Genomic DNA, 21,768 nt, shown 5'->3' on the forward strand with positions numbered 1-21,768 from the left:
TCTGAATTTTTGCCGTGACCTACTTCCCCTGCTCTTTATGCTCTTAACCATTCCTCCAAACAACAGCAGAGGGAAGCAGATAGCAGCACCAGCACAGCCACATCAGCTGGGGTGGGGAAAACACAGAAGTGAGTGGTGAGCAGCAGAGAAGCTTTCACCTCTTCCCTTCCCAAAGGGCCCAGAGAGGGGCAAAAAACACACAGCTGCCCTAGTGGTTCTGTTTCTCCTGAAAGTGTTGAGATTAATGCTCCTTTGATTGCTGCCTGTTTAATTTTTTTAAATATGGAATTTCAGTGCCAATTCAAAAATTTCTGTGAATGTTGGGGGTGGGGAAGAGAAGTGAGAACATCCCTGGTATTTTCTCTCCTGGCTTTCTGGTGTGCTCCTGTGTTTTTCAAAAAGGAACTAAGGAAAAGCCCCACTGAGACCACAACAAAAGCTCTGTTGTGTTGGAGGAAATGAGGGCCTATAATTTGGATGAAATGCGTTCAGGGAGACACAGCACACTGAAAAATCCAGTGACAGCTGAGTGACAGAACACCCTGGTGCCTCAAAAGCAGAGCCTGTAGCAGCTGGTTAAGAATGCATGTCCAGCTACTGTCCCTCCTCATGATCCCCATCACCAGGCATACACAACAAGCAGCCTGATGATTCTGAATCCTTTACCATGAACACACTGTTGTATGAGTTTGTTTCTAGATGGGGATTAAAACTTTCTTTTGTTTTCTCTTCCCTGCACTGCTTTCTAAAGCAGAGGTTTGTGTGGTAAGGGGAAGCCACAGGATCTCTTTGTTATAAAATCAGAGTTGTAACACGATTTAACAATTAATTTATTAGAGTACTGGTTACTATATACAGAAAAACTCCTTGTTTAGTTTGTTATCCTTCTGCTAGGAAGAAATAACAGTCCACTCTCAGTACATGGCTTGGAGACACACTAAAAACAACTATCTAGTGGTCAAAATCCTGCCTCCTGCACCACAGATTTCCAATGTACTGCACCATTCAGCAGAAGTACAATACCCAGGATCACAGTACCTGTATTTGTGTTTTCTTGGACTTCGTCTTCTGTCTTTGCTATTGTGGTAGTAGGGACAGGCATAGCCCTGGCGACAGAGCCGGGGGGGCTTCTTACACTGCTCTGTCTTGTAGTTTCCCAACACATATGTTGTATCTGCAAAAAAAACCCCAGTGAGTCAAGAGAGATGACCACAACCCATATTTACTACAGAAAAGTTTAGGACAGGAGCAGGCACTCCACAGAGACCAAACTTTCCCAGCCCCACAGCCCCTCAGTGACACTCACCTTGCCACCTTGGCTCCTCACTGAGTATTTTCTCTATCATGGCATGGCTGGCAGCAACTGCAGACTGACCCTCGATGCCTCCTTCAGATGTTGTCTGACCATTCTGTAAAGCTTCCATTGCCTGAAGCTCTCTTCAGGGACAGAGGTAAATGAACAAACAGTAGAGGAAGAGTCAGGTAAATGTGTATAAAAACTAACATACTGGAGCATTTGCTCAGTGGGTCCATTTCAGCCACGCATGTTTTGTCAGAACATCTTTAGCTGAACAGCAACTGCAATAAAAATAAATCTTCATTCCCTGGGAATTCCAGATGTACTGTTTTGACCCCCTCCATCAGTTTCCAAAATATGATCCCTTCCCCCATTTTGAGAACCCTCCCTGGAGGTTTTCTATATTTGCCTTATTAGGAAGGGATATCTCGCCACCACTTCATTTCAGGCTGAAGCAATCCTTCAATCATCTCACTTTTCACTTGGGTACAGAAATTACCTTTTCCATCATCTCCTTTTCCATTTGGGCACAGAAAATACCCTTTTCTCAGGAGCCCAAGCTCTACTGACCTGATGTCATAGACGGGTGAGCGCAGGTCATGGGGCCCATGAGCAAAGGCGCAGTGGACCCCGTTCTTGGTGCAGTTTCCCTTGGAGTCTGTCTCATGGATGCAGATTCCAGTTTTGTAGTAGCGCAAGTGATACCTCCTCTCTGTGTCTCCAGTAGTTCTATGCAAGAAGGGACACCTGAGGAAGGAAGGAGGGGAGGAACAGACAAGGTTTAGTCACACAGGTGAGGAATTCAACCACCAGAAGACATTTTGCTGAGAGAAGATGCTGCAGTTGACAACATCTTTGCTAACTCTGCCCCTTCTCTTATGCTGTGCCTTCCAACACTTCAGAGAACCCCCAAACCTGTCACTACAAAGGATGTAAGAGTTTCCCTCCCTAAAAGAAATCTGGATTATTAATCCAGCAGCACCTTCCTATTCAGGACGAGTGGCTGCCAGGGATCTGGAAAAGAGCAAGGATGTGGGACAAGGAAGGACAATTACTAAACTACCATTTAAACTTGTTTTGTTTACCCTTTTAGGCAGAAAAATAATCTACACTGAGAAGTAAAACAGAAATATAACAAGATGGAATGGGCAAAGTTCAGATATTGCAGCATCAAGGTAAAAATACAAATGAGCAAAGGTTCCTAGATGACAATGGCTTTCATTCACTGAGTTTAAGCCATGTATCAACCAGTGATCTAGAAGCCAAAGCCCACAAACATCCCATTTCCAGTTCCTTCCAGATCTCTTCTAGCAAGGAAGAAAGTGTTGAAACTGAAGCCTCAGGCCTGGGGGACTATTCCATTCTGTTGTAGTCACAAAAACTTTACTTAATCGAGTTGAAAAATTAAAAAAAAAATATTTTGCCAATAAAGAGCATTTTTGTATGTTTCTACTGGCACCACAAAAGTGAACTGAAATTCCATCTTTTAACAGCATCTCTCTATAAAACACTCTCCATATTTGACCACAGTTTGGCTACACTATTTATCCCACATCTGTCACATGGCTAAAGTTGTATTACTGGGTTAACCCCTCAATTGCTGGGGTCTGCCACACACACAGCAGAAAGATTTGCGGCTTTGCCCCAGTTAAACCTACTGTAGTCATGGAAAGAGAACACCCAAAACCCCCAAACTCTTCCTCATGCTGCCTTTTTCTGGGTACCTCTTGGTTCCCTACAGGCTTCTTAAAAGTTCAGAAAGACAAAATAAACTGATATGAGTTAAAAAGCTGAGACAGATAACTCAGGGGGCAGACTGGAGGACAAAGTTCCTCCTCTTTCTTCAGTCTGTGAAAACCAAATTACCCTGCTAGTGAGCAGGAGCTGAGAGTCAGGGACATAGAGGACAGAGTGTTTCCAAACTCATTTGTCTCACCGAGCTGTTTTTCCCACCTCAGCTTTGCTGAGATGCTGAAGCTTGTGAGCACAATGAATTCCCAAGAGCTGAATTCCCATCTAAGTCATCCTCAGTACTGTCTCTGCAGCAGGCCTGGAGCACACGGGCTGCTATTCCAGATTTTACATCTGCTCTCACGTTACGTACGTGACAAAGCTGCTTTACTGCTGACTTGCCTCATCTCCGCAAGAACCGGCTGGAATCATCACCTGGCCTGATCCCAAAAGCCTAATGCCCGAAAAGCAGGGTGCAGCCTTTACTCACTCGTCTCCTTCGGGGCAGATTCCCGTGGTCTCGTCATACTTGGTGCAGTAGATGTCGGGGCTGTAGTTGAAGGTCCCGTCGCGGCGGCGGATGGACCTGCGCCGGCGCTGGTTGACAAAGTGCCAGTGGAAGCAGGTGTAGGGCCGGTGCTGAGTGCACTTGTGCTGCACGAAGAGCGGGCACTGCTCCGTGCGGAACTCCTTCAGGTACCTGCGGGAACAGGGACTCAGCTCCGGGCTGCTGGGCAGGGGTGACATCCAGCCACCAGAGATGTCTGCTGTGCCTCCCACACCCTCCCTGCTCCCCCTCCCGGGATGGAGGCTGGGAGCTGCCGGTGTTTGCAATGGCAAGATATCCATCACACACAGGGATGTAACAAGAGCTGAAATCACTTTCTGTCGGGATCGTTTTGAAGAGGCTTTTCATGAGCTTAGGAAACATTTGTGAGAAAATAGAACTCTTAAGTACCTTTCTATGCCTTTCTAAATCTGCGACCTATCTGGCAAAAAAGGGGTTTCCTTCCTACCTGTTCGGTTAAAAAAAACCCCCAAAAAAACAGAAAAAAAAACCCAAATAGAATACACTTCTTTGAGCCACATTTAAAGATTCAAGTTACTGAGAAAGAAAGATTTTTAAAAGACTCTTTCATGCCTTATCCTCCTGCTTTAGCCCTGCTTTGTCAGTACATGGTCAATTATGAAATAAAAATTAACCACTTTCTCTCTTGCAGTCATACTAATTCAGATCTCAGTCTTGCAAAGTGGGATAACTATCCTCAAACTCCCACATGTTTATGTTGCTTTAATTTTAATATGTAATTCCCTGAAAGTACATGGCTTCTTTTATCCCGAGAACTAAAGAAGTCACAAGCTTTTATTTGTGACACTAATAACAGTCTCTAAACCCAGATTGTAGAGGATTACAAAATGGTTTAGATCAACATAATGATCTGACTGTGATCTGTGTGTAGGTGCTTACAAAATCCACGCTGCTGAAAGCCATGGGCTGCCCTGTATTTACAGGGAACATCCAAACAGCTCCAGCAGCTCAGACCTGAATCCCACCAAGTTCGGTCTCAGAGGCACATCCAGGAACAAGGCAGAAAACCTGCAGCATTCTGACTCTTATGTTCAGAGGTCAGTGAAAACAGCGAGGACCAAGATTTGTAGGTCAAAAAAAAAAAAATACAACTATTCTGCTGGAAGCAACAGGGTGATATAACAGCAGATTCGGACTCATTTTAAACTGCGTATGTACTCCAAGGCAACAAAAAGGAGGGTAGGAATTCATTCCTATGTCAGACAGTCTTTATCTCCTGTTTCTAAATAAATGGAAAGATGTCTGATGCCCAAAGACGTATTTACAGATAATATCACAGCACTAGGCTCATTCTGAAAGCAACATCTGTAAATAAAGTCTCCTTTCCTCTTTACCCCAGCTGAGGAGAAAGCCTCAGGAAAATGCACAGATTCAACCAAAGTGGTTTTATTTGTTTGCTATGAAGAGACAGTATCAGTGGCAAGAGCTTTCCTACATTGGATTTTACAAGCATGAAAGGATAAAAGCTCTTCCTCTTGTCCAACCTCTAAATACGTGAGATTTGCAGGTTCCACTGCCTGGGATCTGCGAACGCCCGGGGCTGGAAGCCTCCACGGCTGGCTGTAAGCCCTTCTCTACCCCAGCCCATCTGTCCCCTGCAATCCAGAGTGGCTGGAACAACATCTGCACTGGGGCCCAAGGCTTAACAGCAGAGCAACCACAGCCAGCTGCAGAATCAGGTCTGCTTGTCATAGGTGAGGCTAACAACATCACTTTGCTCCTTTTCCCATTTAAAAACACACCTCTGTTCAAACGGAGACCCCTACTCCAGCCACACCAGCAATTAATCTGGAAACTGAAAGCTGGGGTAAATTCATCCCTTCTCAAAAATCTTTCTAAGTTGTTGGACCAAGTACTTGTAGAAGGTGGAATTCCACAGATTATTTTATCTTATCAGTGCACCAGGAAGACTTGGAACAAAAGAGACTGTAACAACATTTTGGTTATAAAGTGAATTAAGTAACCTTAAGCAGGACGATGCTGTTCACAGGCGACACAATCACCAACCAGTCGTTTCCACTCACACACCTCCACGTACACCTTAGAGACACGAGATTTGTGTTACTCCCATTTTACACGTGGACAAATGGCAACACAGCTGGCTACAAGTCCCAGGTGGTATCACACAGCAACCAGAACCCCAGACAGAAACCAAGAGCATTTTAACTCCTCTATCCTCACCCCGTGCTCAGCTGAAGTTCAAGAAGAGCGTTCTGAACCTCCTCAGTGCTCAGGAAACTAATGGGAGATACCAGGCTTACATAACCTGGGTATGGAGCCCAGCACTCCACACTTGTGATAGACACAAATGAAACACTTAAAAATCTGAGAGTTTAACAGCTCCACAATCAGCTGAGCTGAAGTTGCTTCCCTTCAGCAGGGAAGTTTAAAAACGTACACACTGACTAGGGATTTCGGTCTCTATTGCCTCAATTGTTGCTGAAGAGTATTTGAAAATTAATTGCATTTCATGATTGGCTAAACTCCCTGGAGAAACATTTATTGCAATGTTAATGAGAGATAATTACATAAGTAAATGGTTCACCTGAAAAGTGTTTAACACCTAACTTGCTTCATCAGAAAGTTGCTCTTTAATGGTCTCTATTAAATAAATGATGTCTCACTCTTAATTTCAAAGCAAGTCTGCAAACAGGTACCACTGAGCATTAACTGTGCACAGTCACCTCTGCAACAGACCCGAGTGAGGGAAGGAGAGTTGTCACATTAACTCAGTCATTTCAAGCCTTTCAATCATTGCTTTGGGTTTTCCTTTTTTCCAAGGCACTACAACGTTTTAAATCACCCTCCTCCACAATAGCCTGAATGGTAAATTGCCTTACAGCCCTTTATTTTCTTGATCCATGAAGTGAGTTTTGGCTCCTCTGGGAGAATACGGACCACTCAACCAGGCACTTAGTATTAAAACATATAAAAGGCCTCTCAACCACGTGTGTTTTGGGAACACAGGGAGGATACAGAGCCTGCACCACCACAATGTGATGTCTCACAAATCAGAAAGCCATTAATATTTCAGGAGCCTCTTTGCAAAGGCTCTAAACAAAACACAGAGAACACCATCGTGACAGATCGTTCTGGTGTCAATGGTCTCCGTAATTTTTTTTTTCCAGAACAGCTGAAAAAAGGAATTTCAGAACGACCCTCAAAGCTGAAAACACGTTGATGAGTGGTACACATTTCACAGCATGTCAGCCAAACGCTGTGTCTGTACAGGAACAGGAAATCCAGCAACGATAACTTGCATTTCTCAACTCTTCTCAGGAAACTCTACAGCCCTCACTTGAGGGGTAGAAGAATTATGACCCCTATTTCATACTGGAGCTACTTCCATATTTCTTTTGTTTAAAAAAAAAAAACAAACAAAAAAACCCCCCCAAAAAAAACAAAAAAAAAAAAAAAAAAAAACCCTAAGTAAACGTTGTATTTTCATACCCATGTAATTTTTAAAAAGTGGAAAGCACACGGCACAGTCTTCTGATACAACATTAACATCAACAGCAACACCCAGATTCCTGGAGGAAATGTTACCATTTATGAGCCCTAGTAAACAAAGATGAATGCAATTCTAAACAAATAGGACAAGACTGGCCAGAACAATGCGGAACAAAGTCCCCAGGCTGAGCTGAACTTGCTGTCAAACAGGACGGACGCTGCCGGAAATGAAAGGTTTTTTTCCTAGGAAAACAAGAGGAGAGGTTCTTGGAGTAGTTTTGGGAACTCCCAGAGACCAATATGAGCAGCAAAGCATTAGAAAAACCTCAATGCTACTCTGCTGAAATTCCACTTCCTCTGGGATGAGGGAAGGGGCAGTGATTATTCTGCAATTATTTACACTAGTGGGGAGGTGCTCGCTGTCTTTAATTGCTGGAGTCTGCAGGGCAAGGTAGCAAGTGTTTACCTCTGCAGCTTGGAAGTGCAGGAGTTCCCCTTCTGCCCTGGAGGAATGGAGCAGGAACCTGCTCTGGGAGCTGCAGGCAAAAAGATGGGTGCAGTGGGGGAAGAAGAAAAAAATTCAAACCTAGAAAAAACAAGGAAAAAAAAAAAACAAAGCAAGAACCGAAGAAGAATTTTTAACCTAGAAGTTTTATTTTTATCCTTCGTAATTTCAGTTGTGTCCTGGTCCCCTCCTTGCCACCTAGTGCAGAGACCTCCTGCTTTTCTGCAGCTTTTCTGGTTCACACTGGTGTGCTCAAGCAGCTCTGTATGAGAGGATTCCTGCATCCATCCTGCTTCCAGGGCTGCAGCTTCCTGTCAAACTTGACCCAAGTCACACATGCAGTGGAGTGAGCTCAATTCAGGAAAATGTGCTGGTAATGCACAGCTGAGCTCCAAATTCCTCATAAAAGCCTTAATCCAAAGCTCCCAGAAATCACTGGAAGATGCACACTGATGCCAAGACAGCCTCTGCTTTGTAACAGAGGGATCAGAAAGACCAAGGAGAGAAACAATACCAAGGAGCAAGGAAATGAAAAGATTAAAACCAACTCCTCAAAACTCTTGTGGCTTCTGTGATGCAAAGCCAGGCTCTGCTTTACTTCCAACACCCCTCGCACTGTTTGAGACCTTTATGTAGGTCCCAAGACGAGCTCCACTCCTCTGCTCTTCTTGCTCTTGCAGGTCAACCCCCTTTCTGCCCAAATTCCTCCTGGGCCCAAAAAGAGGCTCACAAACAGGACCTGAACCTTCTGCAGCAGAACGACACCAGAGAGAAAACCATGAGATAATATAACCATTAGAGTCTGGCAAATGCAGCCCAGGACACGGTCTGCAATGTAGGGCAGTAGTGAGATCTAACACCAGCATCACCTACATTCCACACACGGGTGGGGGTGTGTTTACACCCCTGAAACTGTGCTGTGGCACTGGGGAAAGGCCTCTGCTGGGAGGCTGTGGCAGCACTGTCACACCAGTGTAAACCTGGAGCAGCTTTTACACCAGGTCCTCACTCAGGGCACGGCCACAGCTGCTCTGGCTCACAGCAAACCCACCCAGACAGGGCAGCCCCAGCCTGGGCTGGTCCTAAAGTCCAGCCTGGTGTGGGCACTTCACTTTGTTACTGGCATTATTATTAGAAATTACTAGTTCAGGGCTGTATAGATCCTCAGCCACCTGGCCAGAAGAGCCCCCAGAGGCAAATCTAAGAAGAAATCTACAAATTAAATTTTAGGTTGTGTGTTTTGTCTTGGGTTTTAGTTTAGGGTTTTTTTTTTCTGTTTTGTTCTGGTTTTTTTCTTTAAACCAAGTCTTACACTCCTGATAAGATTTCAGGTATCAGGGAGAAAAATGCTCTTCTGCCATTACCACTTATTTTAGTCATGTGTGCCTTCTCTCAAAGTATTACACTGGCAAAAATGCCATTTCACTGGCACAAAAGTACGCTGCAATGCTGGGGACATTTGTTGGCATTTTTCTGTCAGTCACGTCCTGCTATTTCAGACAGGACTGCATGAGGCCATGGACCTCTCTATAAAGCCTCAGGTGGTCCCAGTTCATATCCTTCCTGAAAAATGCAGTCTGAGAGGTCACTGCTCTCAGCTGCTCATCAGCTTTCCTCCTCTAGAAGCTCTGAGTGGCACTGATCTGTCCAGACAGCAGGATTGAGAAGTTTTCCTAATTCAGGTTGGGAAAAGGTTTAAAAAAAAAAAAAAAAAAAAAAAACCAAAACCAAAAAAACCCCAACCAACCAAACACCCCCACCCCCCCATATATATATACACACACGTATATACACACACACACACACACACATATATATATATATATCCCACCAGCTTCATTTAAAAAATTAAATTAGTGGGTTGAGCTAACACAGATAAAATTATCTGAAGCAAACCAGGGTGTGCTTATCCAACAGACTGTCTGCTCAGTAGACAGCATTGCAAAACCCAGGAGAAAATATCTAACTATAGATATTGATATTCCTAATTCAATAATGCTTATCTTTTGGGAATATTTTCAAAACTGCTATTTTCTTCTTAAGCTCAGAGAGCCACCCCAACACAAGAGGAAAAGAGCTGTCCATATTAAATCAGCTCTCTAAATTCATTTCACCCTCATAAAATTTTATTGCAAAAGATGATATCAGACACACTTTAAGTAAGAAACCCATGACTCAATTATTTTCTTTTACTGAACTGTGGTATTCCAATTGAAATGAGTCAGTGGTGCATGACAGAATCTACTTATTCAACAGGATACTCAATAAAAATCCTACTAATACACCTTTCATTTAACATATTACTGATAGAGAAAACCCATGATGTGCAGCTCTGACATTGCTCAGGAGGTTTTGCTCTTGGGCCACGGGAGATGTTTCAGAATAAGTGAGATAAAACCAGGGAGTTAAAGAATAGCATTGCTCCAAAATAATTTGGAGAGTTTTATACCAGCACTCACACGATGTCTTAGGAAATGCAAATTTCAATGCAAAGCTTCCTGACAGGGAACAGAACCTTCAACTCTCAAGATTTCTTGGAATTTGGGAGGAAAGATGTGAAACAATCTGACTTCATGAGAGTTGTAGTTCCTCGTTCCTAGGGGTGGCACAAGTCGAGCAAATGCCTGATCCAGTAGCTGCAGGCCACCAGCAGCCTGGTTTACAACTCTGCAATGTTTTGTGTCCTTCTAGTAAGAGCAGAAGTTAAGACAAGTCTGTTTCAATAAATATTTTTTACTGACTGGCAGATGTAATTTAATATTGAAACAGAGCCTCACATGAGTCACTGTTAAATATGAAACTATAACAAACACATTTAGCAGCAATCTTCAAAGTTTTAATCATAATTTTGGGAAAACTTCCCATTGAGTTCTGTCAGAAATCTGTGTCAAGGCATGGTTTGGGTTGAAAGAAACCTTAAAGATCATCTATTTAAAACCTCTTGCCACAGGCAGGAATGCTCACCCACTAGATGAGGTCTATGAGCTACAGTGGCTAAACAATATTGGATATTTCCCCTTTTACCACACTGAATAATGTTTAGAAAAATAACATCATAGACCTGACCAAGCCCTCACACTCTACACCCCAAGTTTTTTGCATACACCATGCACCACTTGGCACAAAAGGCAAACATCTCTCCCAGGACATCTCCAGAACCATCAGTCCATCTGCCCCTCCACACCCTCAGCAGCCAGGTGCAGTTCTGTAAACCTTGAAAAGATTAGAAAGCATTTAAATCTCAAAGAAAAAATATATTGGTCACTTTATAAAAACAAAAGGCTGACTGTGAATGTGGGGAAGGAGAAAAGGATGAGGGAAAAGTTTCAGTAAGCTCAGATCTGTCAAGAAGATAGACTTCACATGCCTCAGTGTTTTCTTTATCACCTAAATAAATTGAACCATCAACTGGAAAAAGGTCACACACAGACAGCAGTGTGTGATTTTGAAGCTGTTAGATTTCCCCTCCTCCATTAGAGCTTGACAACAATGTCAGTCTAAGGGCAAATAAAGAAAGTGAGAGTTGGAGAGACTTATTACAGATGCATGGAGTTGGATTTGTTTGGTTGTGGAGGTTTTTTTGTTTTAAGACTTCTTGTAACTCACTGGGTACCTCAGTGGTCAAAATGACAACTGCTCACATCCATAACCCATTGCTCCCCCGGTTTTTGTTGTAGAAATAGGTAGGCACCACTCAACTCTTCCATCTTCTCAGCATCTCAATGACTTAGTTGAGCTGGATGCTTCCAAATAAATGGAAATGCAGAGCATACTGCAGAAGGTAAAATACAAACTGCCAGACTGCAGGAAACTGAGGATAACACACCAAAATGCACACAGTCACATTCAACAGTAACCTGAACCCTACTGGAGCTCCATTTCTGGGTTTCAAAGGAGACCACGGGCTGGACAAGAACACAGTGAATTTATTTCAGCTGTGATGAATGAATTCTGTATTACCAATATTTCATAGATAACTGAGTGACTGCAAAAGTTCAGGCTAAAAATAACACATGTTGGCAACTATCGGAAACCATCAGGATGTTTTTCAATTAGAAGGAAAAAGTCAGACAAACAGTTGTGCCTTGTCTACACTGAAAAACGAAGGGAAAACAGAGAAGTGTGGTGCTGGCCCATCACGGGAAGACAGATTTGCACCAGCTTCAGGCAAAACATTGTTCAGTTTCTACAGTTATAGCAAAAATGGCTTTGTTTGGAGACAAATGCCACGCTGCAGCCGAGAAGCTCATCAACACTGTCCTGATGAGGAACAAAAATCAAGGCTTTCAAGCCAGAGCTCACTTGATAAAATGCACATTTCTCACATTTGTGAGCAGCCAAGACATGAGCTCCACGAGTCACAACTGTGTTCCTGCCCCTGGGTGTCAGGGAAGAGCTCCTTGCTCAGACTTCCTGGGAGCTGTGCATCCCTTTGCTTGGCACCCATCGAGTTGTGTCACTCAAAACCCGACAAATAAAGCAATTTGAGTCGTTTTTTGGCGGCCTGCTGTCTTTAAAAAGCAAGCACTTGTTGCATCAGCAGACCATGAAAGGTATATAACCAAGTCATACCAATAAAATCCATTTCAAACACAAGTATTTGTTTACACAGAGCTTTCACCTTTTTAATTAAAACAAGCCAAGCACTGGCAAAGGCAAACACTTAATGGCACTACATTTCAGCTACATTTCCTTAAAAGCCATTCACCAAGATCCAGAATTCTGCATAAGCCTTGAACTTACATTTACATTTCCTTGAGTTAGTTATCCTTTTTCTCCCAAATTACTTGGCAATGAATATGTATTAGACATGACCTCAAAATTAACTCAATATTTAGGCAGTTCATGCAATGTTTTAAACACACAGCCCATTTTTCCAAGTTTAAATGACATATCTGCAATTTGACACCGTTAGTTTATGTAAACTGTGCCTAAAGCACACTTTGCTGTTTCCAAACATGGATCACCCCGACTGAAACAACCCTCATCCCTCTCAGGGCTGGTTTTTTGCTCCACAAGTATTTAGTTGTCATTAATCCTTCCCTACAGCACCTGTGTAAGTGCTGAGTCTATGAAAACAGCATCATATGGAAATAATTGTTTTTCAGTAACCTGGGCTGAGCCTGTTGCAGGGCAAACGCTGGAGCTCACTGCATCCAGACAGCTGCACACTGCTGAAGGTCTGTACCTGCTTCAGTTGTCAGCACAATATATCAACATATGCTTAAATATGAGCAGTTAAATGTTTTACTACTAATCACTTCACAAAAAAAAACATCCGTTCCCAGACTTATCCATTATGGTCATTTATTCAGCTTATAGCCAGGTAAATTTTCTCTCTTATATTAACTCATAAATTAACTTATATTATCCCATCTCTTATGGATGGGATGGATGAAGCCTCTTTATCCCAGTGTTAAGTGTTTGTAGCCTCAGGAAGGTAGAGCCCAAGAGGGGTTAACACACACGAGGTTTGGCACAACAAATTAAAGTCTGAATAACACCCTGATGTCCTGTGCTGTAAAAATTGAAGTTCCAGTTTCCAGCAAAGGTTTTTTCCACACTCTACTTCTCTCACCACCAATTCAAGCACTAACAAAGCCTACCCAGGGCTTACAACTGTAGAAACACCAGGGAAGGCTGGGAACAGGGCTGGGCTGTTTGAAAACTTGTGTTACTCACTCTGCTAGTTCCCTAAAACAAAACATCCCACATGCAAGAATTCATAATGGGCAATTCAGAAAAATATTATTTCCATACAAGCCATTCCACAACTCAGGCTTTCAGCTGCAGATTGTTATGAGCATTTTTAGCCAGCTAAGCCTCAACATCTTGTCTCACAAGAGGTGCTTTGGAAACAGAGCACAGTAGCTTTTCCCCTCCTGGCCACACCAAGACCCCCATGATTTAACACACAGCTCATAGATCAGCTGCAGCCCCACACTCACAACAGTTTTAAGACAGAACATGAGCTGTTTGAAGGGCTGTATTTACACAGGACCAGAACCAGACAACCAAAGCTCCACATGACAGCTCTACAGTGCTCTCACCCAGCCCAATCTTCATTGAAAATTAAATAGCAACTGCTTCTTCTCAGGTTAAACACCAAGCAGATTTGCAGCAGCCTCTTTGGGAAGGCTTTCATTTGTGAACAGACATTTTCTGCTGTGAGTTTGAAACAAAACACGGTGATTATCTAACAAGCATGAACCTGCATCCATAACCCATGTGCCAGCACAAAGATAAAAGCCAACCCTTACTGGTTGATTTTGAAGAATCAATGTCAACCATTCAATCGATTTTCTTTTCTGCTCAGCACTCAAATCAGACTTCATCTGTGCCTGCTGTGGCCCAGTGGACTCGATTTCAACCCTCCACACAGAAGGCACACCTCTAAATAAATGTCCTGCACACTCTGGTGTCCAAAAAAGCTCCACTGCATGCTGACACCAGCTCTCCTCCAAAGGGAAGGCAGGCAAACCCCAGGCTGTGCCACAGCCTCTCACTTCCCACTTTGACTAATCAATGCACTGATAAATCTGGTGGCACTCTCATGATATTTTAAATGTGCAAACAATATTTTTTTTGTTGCTGTAAAGCTGCACAGTTTCCTCAGGCATCTGCTGTTTGTATTTCTGCTATGACAGTAACAGTCAAGCGCCATCAATGAAAACTCACGGTCTATTGAAAACTTTAGAGGAGAAAAAAAAATCACCTCAGAGCACACTGGGTGTGGACTGACAGCTTCTTTTTCAGCTGTGGTGACATGCTGAAGACAAAGGATAACAAATAATACTGACTTTAATCCTAGGTTTTTTGCAGATATTCATAGAATCATAGCATGGCTTGAGTTGGAAAAGACCTCAGAGATCACCCAGTTCCACCCCCAAGTTCTGGTTCCAAGTTCATCCAGAATAGTTTCAGAAAACTAACTCCTTTTCATTTGGCCATGGCTGTATATTAATCAAAACATATTTTAGGCATACAGTGATAAAAAGCCATCCCACCTTAATTTCTTAGCTGCACTTAACAGTGCCATCAGTCTCAGGAAGCCAGTATATGCTCTGCTGAAATGGATTTGCCACTTTGACCAACAGATAATTAGAGATGGCATGAGATTTTTCTTATTTGACCACAAATTCAGTGCAAGTTTCTTCTCTACCACTGTTCTGACAACTTCATTCAATTAAATGTCTCTGACTTCTAACAAGAGATAAGAATGAGGCCAGTATTGAGCATTTCAGTGATCTGGCTCTTTTATTTCCATCGCTGCACTTTAGAGCTTAAAATTGCTTAAAATATTTATTTCAAATAAAACCTAGAACTTTCCTTGTTGTAACAATCACCTCCTAAACCTGAATGAATACTACAGCACGGTGAGGGTCTGTGAGTCAGAAGCTGCACCAGAACTAAAGGAAAGAAGGAATTGTTGGTATTCATTTCAAGGGAACATTCACTCCAACTGATATTTCAAATGTCAAGCTGGTATTAACTGCATCAAGCACTGATCAAAATACACAAGACAAGAGATTGCTGAGAAAATCATCACAAGCATCTAAATTGGCTGTCATCACTAGGAGGAGTTTGGGAAGGCACAAGCCTTTAGCATCTCCCTGTGCACCCTTCTGCTGAGGCTCCGTGTATTTGATGCCCTGATATAAAAGACAAACTCTCTCTCAATAAATTAGAGGGGACAAAAGGTAGCTAAGAAATAGCACTTGCTCCACAGCCTGCTGGCACATGACCACCCATTAATTTAGGACGCTGGGGGGGAATTGCTGGCTGGCTCTGTGCACACACAGCTTTCAGCAACAGCTCTGTACCTGATTTGCTGAACGTTACAGAAAGTTTATAGAGTACATAAATTCTTTATAAGACAGAAAGTGCTGTGATTTACTCCCTCTTATAATTCACAATTTCACCAAAATCCAGTTTAAAGTGAAAACTGATACAATACTAAAAATCAATGACCAATTAGACCCACAAAAAAATCTTAGCTGAAGTGATGTAGGTGACTCCTTAGCAAAGGGACCAGGTAACTTCTCACCATCTCTTTCAGCCTATTTCTGCTGCTTTCAAAAAGATTTATGAAGTTTTTAAAAGCAGAAAATTAATGCAAGGAACAAAACCTCTCCTCAGCATCGTCTGAAAGTGAACATGGCTCTTCATGTCCTGACAGGCAGGTTTCCACGAGCCTCAACAGAACAATTAGAGATATTATTGCCTCTTTATTTTGCTCCTCTCTCGGAAATTACAGCTCCTTTAACAGGGACCACAGAAGGGCCGTGTCCCTGCCCAGGCTCAGCCGGGTGCATTAACACGGTCCTCAGTGACAGCTCATGCTAATGTGCCACACAGTAAGTGTGATTAACTCATGTCCTGACACATTCCCTCCTGCCACGCTGTCACAGGGGCAGGGACACACAGCAAGCAGCCAGGCAGGGATGCTGGAACTCACTGCAGGAAGATTTTCCTGAGGACAGTAGTCAGACCCCTTGGAAAAAGCAGGAGGAGTGGTTCAGCTGCTCCTAGAAGATAGTAAAACTTTTTTTCTGGAAGAAGAATTGCTGTGAAGACAATAAAATGTTGGAATTCCAACAGAATGTTCCTTAAAATAAAGCCACATGATGTAAAAAATACTAGACAATACATAAACTTACAAAATGAGAAAAAACTGATATAATGGGAAACTCTAAGCTCTGAGGTTCTCAGGATCATAGAATAAATGGAATTGGGAGAGACCCACAGAATCAGCAAGTCCTAGACTTTATAGAACAATTATTAACCTTAATATTACCTCCCATGCCACAAAAAAACTATCCTATATGCTAATGTAAGCAACATATAATCATCAACATAATACTTTTTATTACATTAAAAATTAAAGAACCATCTTACACATTGAAACAATTCTTCACCATTGAACCCCTCTCCTCTTTCACAGAGTTTTGGATTTTTGAAACACCAAACCTTGCCAGACCAAAACTAATTCTGAAAACATCACAGCAGTACACAAAGCTTTTTGCTCTGCAAAATATTGATATGACACCTCTAGAGCAGTTATCCATATGTGAATTCCCTGCCAGACTGATATGCAGAAGTACTCAAGAAGTGGGAATGCAGCAAGCAAACCACAGGTCCAGCCCCACTTCAACAGGAGGGAAAAAACTTCTTTTTGCCCTGACACATTTGGGGCACAGATTGGGCCCAAATGCCCTTGCCAGCCCCTCTCTCAAGCTGGAGCCTTTCAACACTCACCCTTTGAAGAACCATAAAATCTAAAATGTTATTTTCAGCACATGTGTTCGGTGGTGAGAGCATACTGTGAAGGCAGCTCTTCCTGTTCACACTCCAGCACTTTATATTTCCAACTTCCTGTAACTATTCACACTTCCTAATAACAGCTGGCAGTGGATGTGCATTCGGTGAAGTTCACACGGACTCAAAAATAATAACCAGCTAATAATAATAACCAGCTGATACTTTCCTGATAAGGTGACATTTGCAGGTAATGATGTAGTGGACCACTGGTAAGTCCCAGGTTTAAAAGTACTGACTCACTCTGTACTTTCCTAAAGGTATTACCTTACATTGTATATAATACAATAATAACAATCTATTATACATATTCTGTGCTTCTCCAAAGGTATTACCAAATCAGAAACCTACAAACTCCTGGGTTTCTTTTTGTTGTTTTTGTGTTCTGGGTTATTTGGGCATTTTTTTTTCTTTGTTTAGTTTTGTGTTTTGTTTTGTTGAGGTGGCTTTTTTGGTTTTTTTGTTGAAACAACAGGTATAGTTTCTACAACTTGTATCTAAGTCCATATCAGCTTATTGATCTAAGGGTTATCACCAGTAAAACCAAAGCAGAATTAGGGCAGCAGTTTGTTATTTTAAGAGTCCTGATGGTTTAAAAAGGACACAAAAGGTTTCTAAAAACAATTTCCAAAGCCTCAACTCATGCAGTAGGGTGTGAGGACCACCCAACTCAAGCAGATCAAATGTATAATCTAACAGACTGTGCAGGCAAATGTTACGGGACCTGGAAGAGCAAACAGCAACCCTGAAAAATTGTTAGCTACACATCTGGTTTTTGGTTTTCTTCCCACAGACACTCAGTCTGCACCTTTGAGATCAGACATGTCCTGTTTGCTCTGCCAGTGGTAAGACACTGTCCACTGATAAGGAGATAAGGATAACTCTCTGCTACTACGGATGCTCCGAGGTGCGTTTTTGAGTGCTGTCAGTTTTGAGTAAGAATTCACATGTACAATCTTGAGATAAGACTTTAAATAAGCACACCTCTAGTTTTGGTATTTTTACTTCTTCTTCACCCACATTTCCATTGCTGTCCTAACCTGAGTTCCTATTGAAGGCCAAGAAACCACCAGACAAGGCACGATGCAGACACAAGAATGGCTATTGCTGCAATCAGAGACAAAGTATTGCACCAGCTCCATTTTCATCCCTGTTTACAGTGTCCTTCATTTCAGCCTTCTGGTCCTTCCAAGCCTAAATGGCACCAGAATGGTTGCAAGACAAAGCTTGGGTGAGCACCAGCCAGCAGTTCCTATACCACAGCCCGGCCAGCCATGTGGATGCAGCTCCAGCAAGACTTACAGGGTACTAATCCTTCAGGAATTTCCCACAGTTCCTCTCCTTGTGCAAAAGGAAAGACAAGTTTTTTTGCCTTTGATGCTGCAAAGGCATTATCACGAAGCTTATCTTGATGCACTGCAAATGAGGACAGGATGTGCTCCCAGGCATCTCACCCAGATCTCAAGTGAGGGGACACAGAATCCTGAAGGTTACTTCCAAGGGTGCTGCTCGTATCTAAGATGGGCACACTCAAGAGAAATGTCTTGAGTAGCAATGACTTGGGTTATGCACAACAAATCTGTGTCCCAAAGAGTTTATCACCTGAATCAGAACACTTTCAATGCTGCTTGTGGTCGTGTGTACTCGGAATGCTCCGGACTGAAGGGACTCTCTGGTTTTTTATTAAGTGGGTAATTTATCTCCACCTAAACGTTTGCTTTCCTGCACTTATTAAACTGTCTGACTTTCAGGTGAATGCACAGTGAACAAAGGGCTGCTCCACTTTCACTTATCTAAATTCTGCCAGATCAATAAACACCCAAGCAGTGGAAACAATCTTTACAATTCACAATTAAGGCATCAAGCCTGACTGAAACCAAGCACGCTGCCAGCAGCCGAACAGAGGAACCATACCAAAACAAAACTACCCCAGAGCACCCTGTACCTACAGCTCCAGTGACTGAGAACTCGCTTTCAGTTTCTTCCAACTCAAGCTCTACCCACATGAGTAGACACACATTAAAGACAGAGATACCTGAAGAAATAACATGCTAGACAGAGCCGAGAAACGCTGCAAAACCAATCCTCAGCTGAGTTTTGACAGAGCCTACCCAAAGGAAATCCACTTCCCATCCAGCCCCTGCAGAGCACATCGCCCCAAGCTGATCCCAGCCTCCAGGAACCCCAGGAATGAGGCTGTCTCACCCTTTTGTTCCCAGGAATATGCTGGTCTCATCCTGCTACGGGAGCTGCGGGATCACAGAAAGCAGCCACATGCAGGAACATCTAATGCAGCAAGCCGGGGAGAACACAACAGCAGCCACGGAGTATTCTGTTACTCAGGTTCTACAAATGGAATACCAGATCCCCAGATAAGGAGCAGGCCATCCATAATTAAACAGCAAACTTTGGCATCTACCAGGGACTTGTCTCCAGGACTATCCAGCTGCACGCCACGACTGTCACCAAAGGACACAAATCGTGGAAGCTCGGTCTCTTCTGCTAACAAACAGTGACAAAGGTGTGAGAGAGCATCACCAGCTCTGGTTTTGCCACATTTTCTTTTGCTGCACATCTAAAGTAAACATAAAGGATTCCTGACAGAAAGACAGAGGTTCAAATTATCTAAAAAATCACACGCAAGTAACACCAAGAGTTTAGAAATTCATGCTAATACAGAAATTGGAACATTTCCTTACAAATACAACCAAAACTTTCTGAGAGATCCCCAGCACCAGATTGCCTGTCCCCAGGGAACAGCAAAGTATGCAGATAATTAAGCTTACTTGAGTTTACAACTTGTAACCTTCGTGTCATTTTATGGAAACAAACTGTATTTAAGAGAAAAAAAAAAAGGAAGAAAATATTTACATTTTGACAACATACAACTTGTTCACATGAGCCACCACCAAATAAGTTCCCATATGTTATCAGGAGGAGGTTTACAGTCTGATGTGACCCAGTGTACACATCCTAGACTTCCAAAGGATGGCTCACATCCCACTGTCAGCACTCAGCAGCCCCCAAACCCGTCTTTCACTTATGGTTATTCAGCTCCTCTGCAACTGTTTTCACTGAAGTATTTATAGCATCCATCTTCAAAACACAAGTTTTGCCCTCTGGAAAGAAGCTAATTGCACCACCAGCTTTGTTCCACGCTGTCCCATTTCCGTTCTCTTTCCCAATCTCCTCTGTTTCTTGAAGTCTTTCTTCCTCTATTTTTTCTAATACTTGACATCCTTATTTCCACAGTCATGCTTAGCCAAGTTACCACCTTCACCTTCCTCTATCCAGTGTCCTCACTTTCTCAACCTCATCTTCTTGTTTTCCTTCTCGCTTTTGACTGATTCTTTCTCCATCACTAGTGCCACTCCACCTCTACAGGCAGCTCCTGCTCCCTCTTTTTCCCTACAGCAATATTCCCAGCAGACTCTTCCATGCCCATTCCCCCCATAAAACTGTCAGACTTGTAGACCACACCAGAAACTATTCAACCTACAAGACTGTGGCTTGCCAGTTCCCTAAAGATCACGACAGGATCTTCACAATAACACTAAAACCTGGAAACCCTCACTCTGCCATAGTATTCCTAAAAGAAAGGGGTGGCAGATAGCCTGTGATCCCAGCAGCAGGCACACAGGTTGTATGGACCCATTCCTGTGGATTCCTCAAAGCTCTTTTTATTCCAGGTATGACAGCGTGGATGCAGGAAAGTCCACCACCAACCTTAGGAAAATGGAAATTAAAAGCACACAGAGCACACGTCTCACTTTGGGTGGGGGCATCGACACAAGCCAGAGATATGAGTATTTGTAGGGTATTTGTAGGACAACACCCTAAAATGATAAGGGCAAACGGTTCGGCACATGTATTTTGTTCACAAACAACAGTTCCAAAGTTTTCTCTTTTAAGGACGGGGAACACATGACCTGTTTCCAGCCATAGCCAGCCCACCTCACAAAGACAATGCTCGCTCCCAATCCGTTATCCCTATTGCACAAGAGGATGGGAATATCACCCCACAACCTCCAGCTCCAACAACTGACCACAGGCCAACTTCACACAGCTCCGACAGGTTGCGTTTCCTTGGGACAACGCAGTGAAGCGGTGTTTTTTTGGTTAGGAAAGGCACATTCCAGCAACAAGTGCTCCCTGAGGGAGGTGACACACACCAACGCCGTGCCCCGCACGCGCAGGGTCAGCAAAAGCAGGAACGGGGAAAACGCTCATCCGGATTTCAATGTAAGCCTTCCAAGGGGGATATTCCACACACCCGTGTCATTCCCAAACACACCTGCCCCGAGAGGGACCCGCTCCATCACCAACCACCGAGGCTGCGACCTTGGGGACCTCCTGTCACCTCACACCTCCCCGCACAGGTGCCAAGGAACGCCCGGGACCCCTCAGGGGATGGAGGGCAGGAGTGACAGCCCTGGGTGACAGCTCACCAAAACCTCAGCCCCTCAAAGCACCGCGAGGCGACCCCCTGAGGAACGGACCCGCACTCTGGGCGGGGGCCAGAGCAGGGGATCCAGGGTCCCCTCACATCCCGTGGGACAGAGGCCCAGCCTGGGGCCGGGGTGTCACCAGAGGGCCCGGCGCTCCACCAGCACCACGGGGAGGGACCAGGGCTGTCACTCGCGGGTCCCCTCACCCGCCGCGGAACGCATCGGGGGTGTCGCCCGGGGGTGCCCTCACATCCCGGCGGATCGACCCCCACCCCAGGCGGGGGTGTCACCCGAGAGGGAGGGGCCGGCGGCTGAGGGCCGGGGGTGTCACCCGGGGGTCCGGGGGTCCCCTCACCCCCGGGGGAGGCGCGGCGGCCCCGGTGCATCACGGGGGTTTGGCGGGGCGGGGGGGGTCGCTCGTCCCCCGCCC

The 21,768-nt window shown here is 43.9% G+C and overlaps 1 protein-coding gene across 5 annotated transcripts in view; it reads right to left on the reverse strand.

Moving 5' to 3' along the window:
• UNK (unk zinc finger) overlaps positions 1–21,768 on the reverse strand; it is a 44,905-nt gene that overhangs the window by 22,762 nt on the left and 375 nt on the right. For all 5 annotated transcript variants that reach the window (XM_041409130.1, XM_041409127.1, XM_041409129.1 and 2 more), the window contains exons 2-5: positions 3,519–3,728; positions 1,868–2,044; positions 1,307–1,437; positions 1,039–1,174 (exon numbers count right to left, since the gene is read on the reverse strand). In XM_041409130.1, coding sequence (XP_041265064.1) covers positions 1,039–1,174; positions 1,307–1,437; positions 1,868–2,044; positions 3,519–3,728 — 654 coding nt within the window. The remainder of the gene's footprint in view (positions 1–1,038; positions 1,175–1,306; positions 1,438–1,867; positions 2,045–3,518; positions 3,729–21,768) is intronic.

Source organism: Onychostruthus taczanowskii, unplaced genomic scaffold (assembly GCF_017590055.1).
Source record: "Onychostruthus taczanowskii isolate IOZ18803 unplaced genomic scaffold, ASM1759005v1 scaffold30, whole genome shotgun sequence".
In the NCBI taxonomy this organism is placed as follows: Eukaryota; Metazoa; Chordata; class Aves; order Passeriformes; family Passeridae; genus Onychostruthus; species Onychostruthus taczanowskii.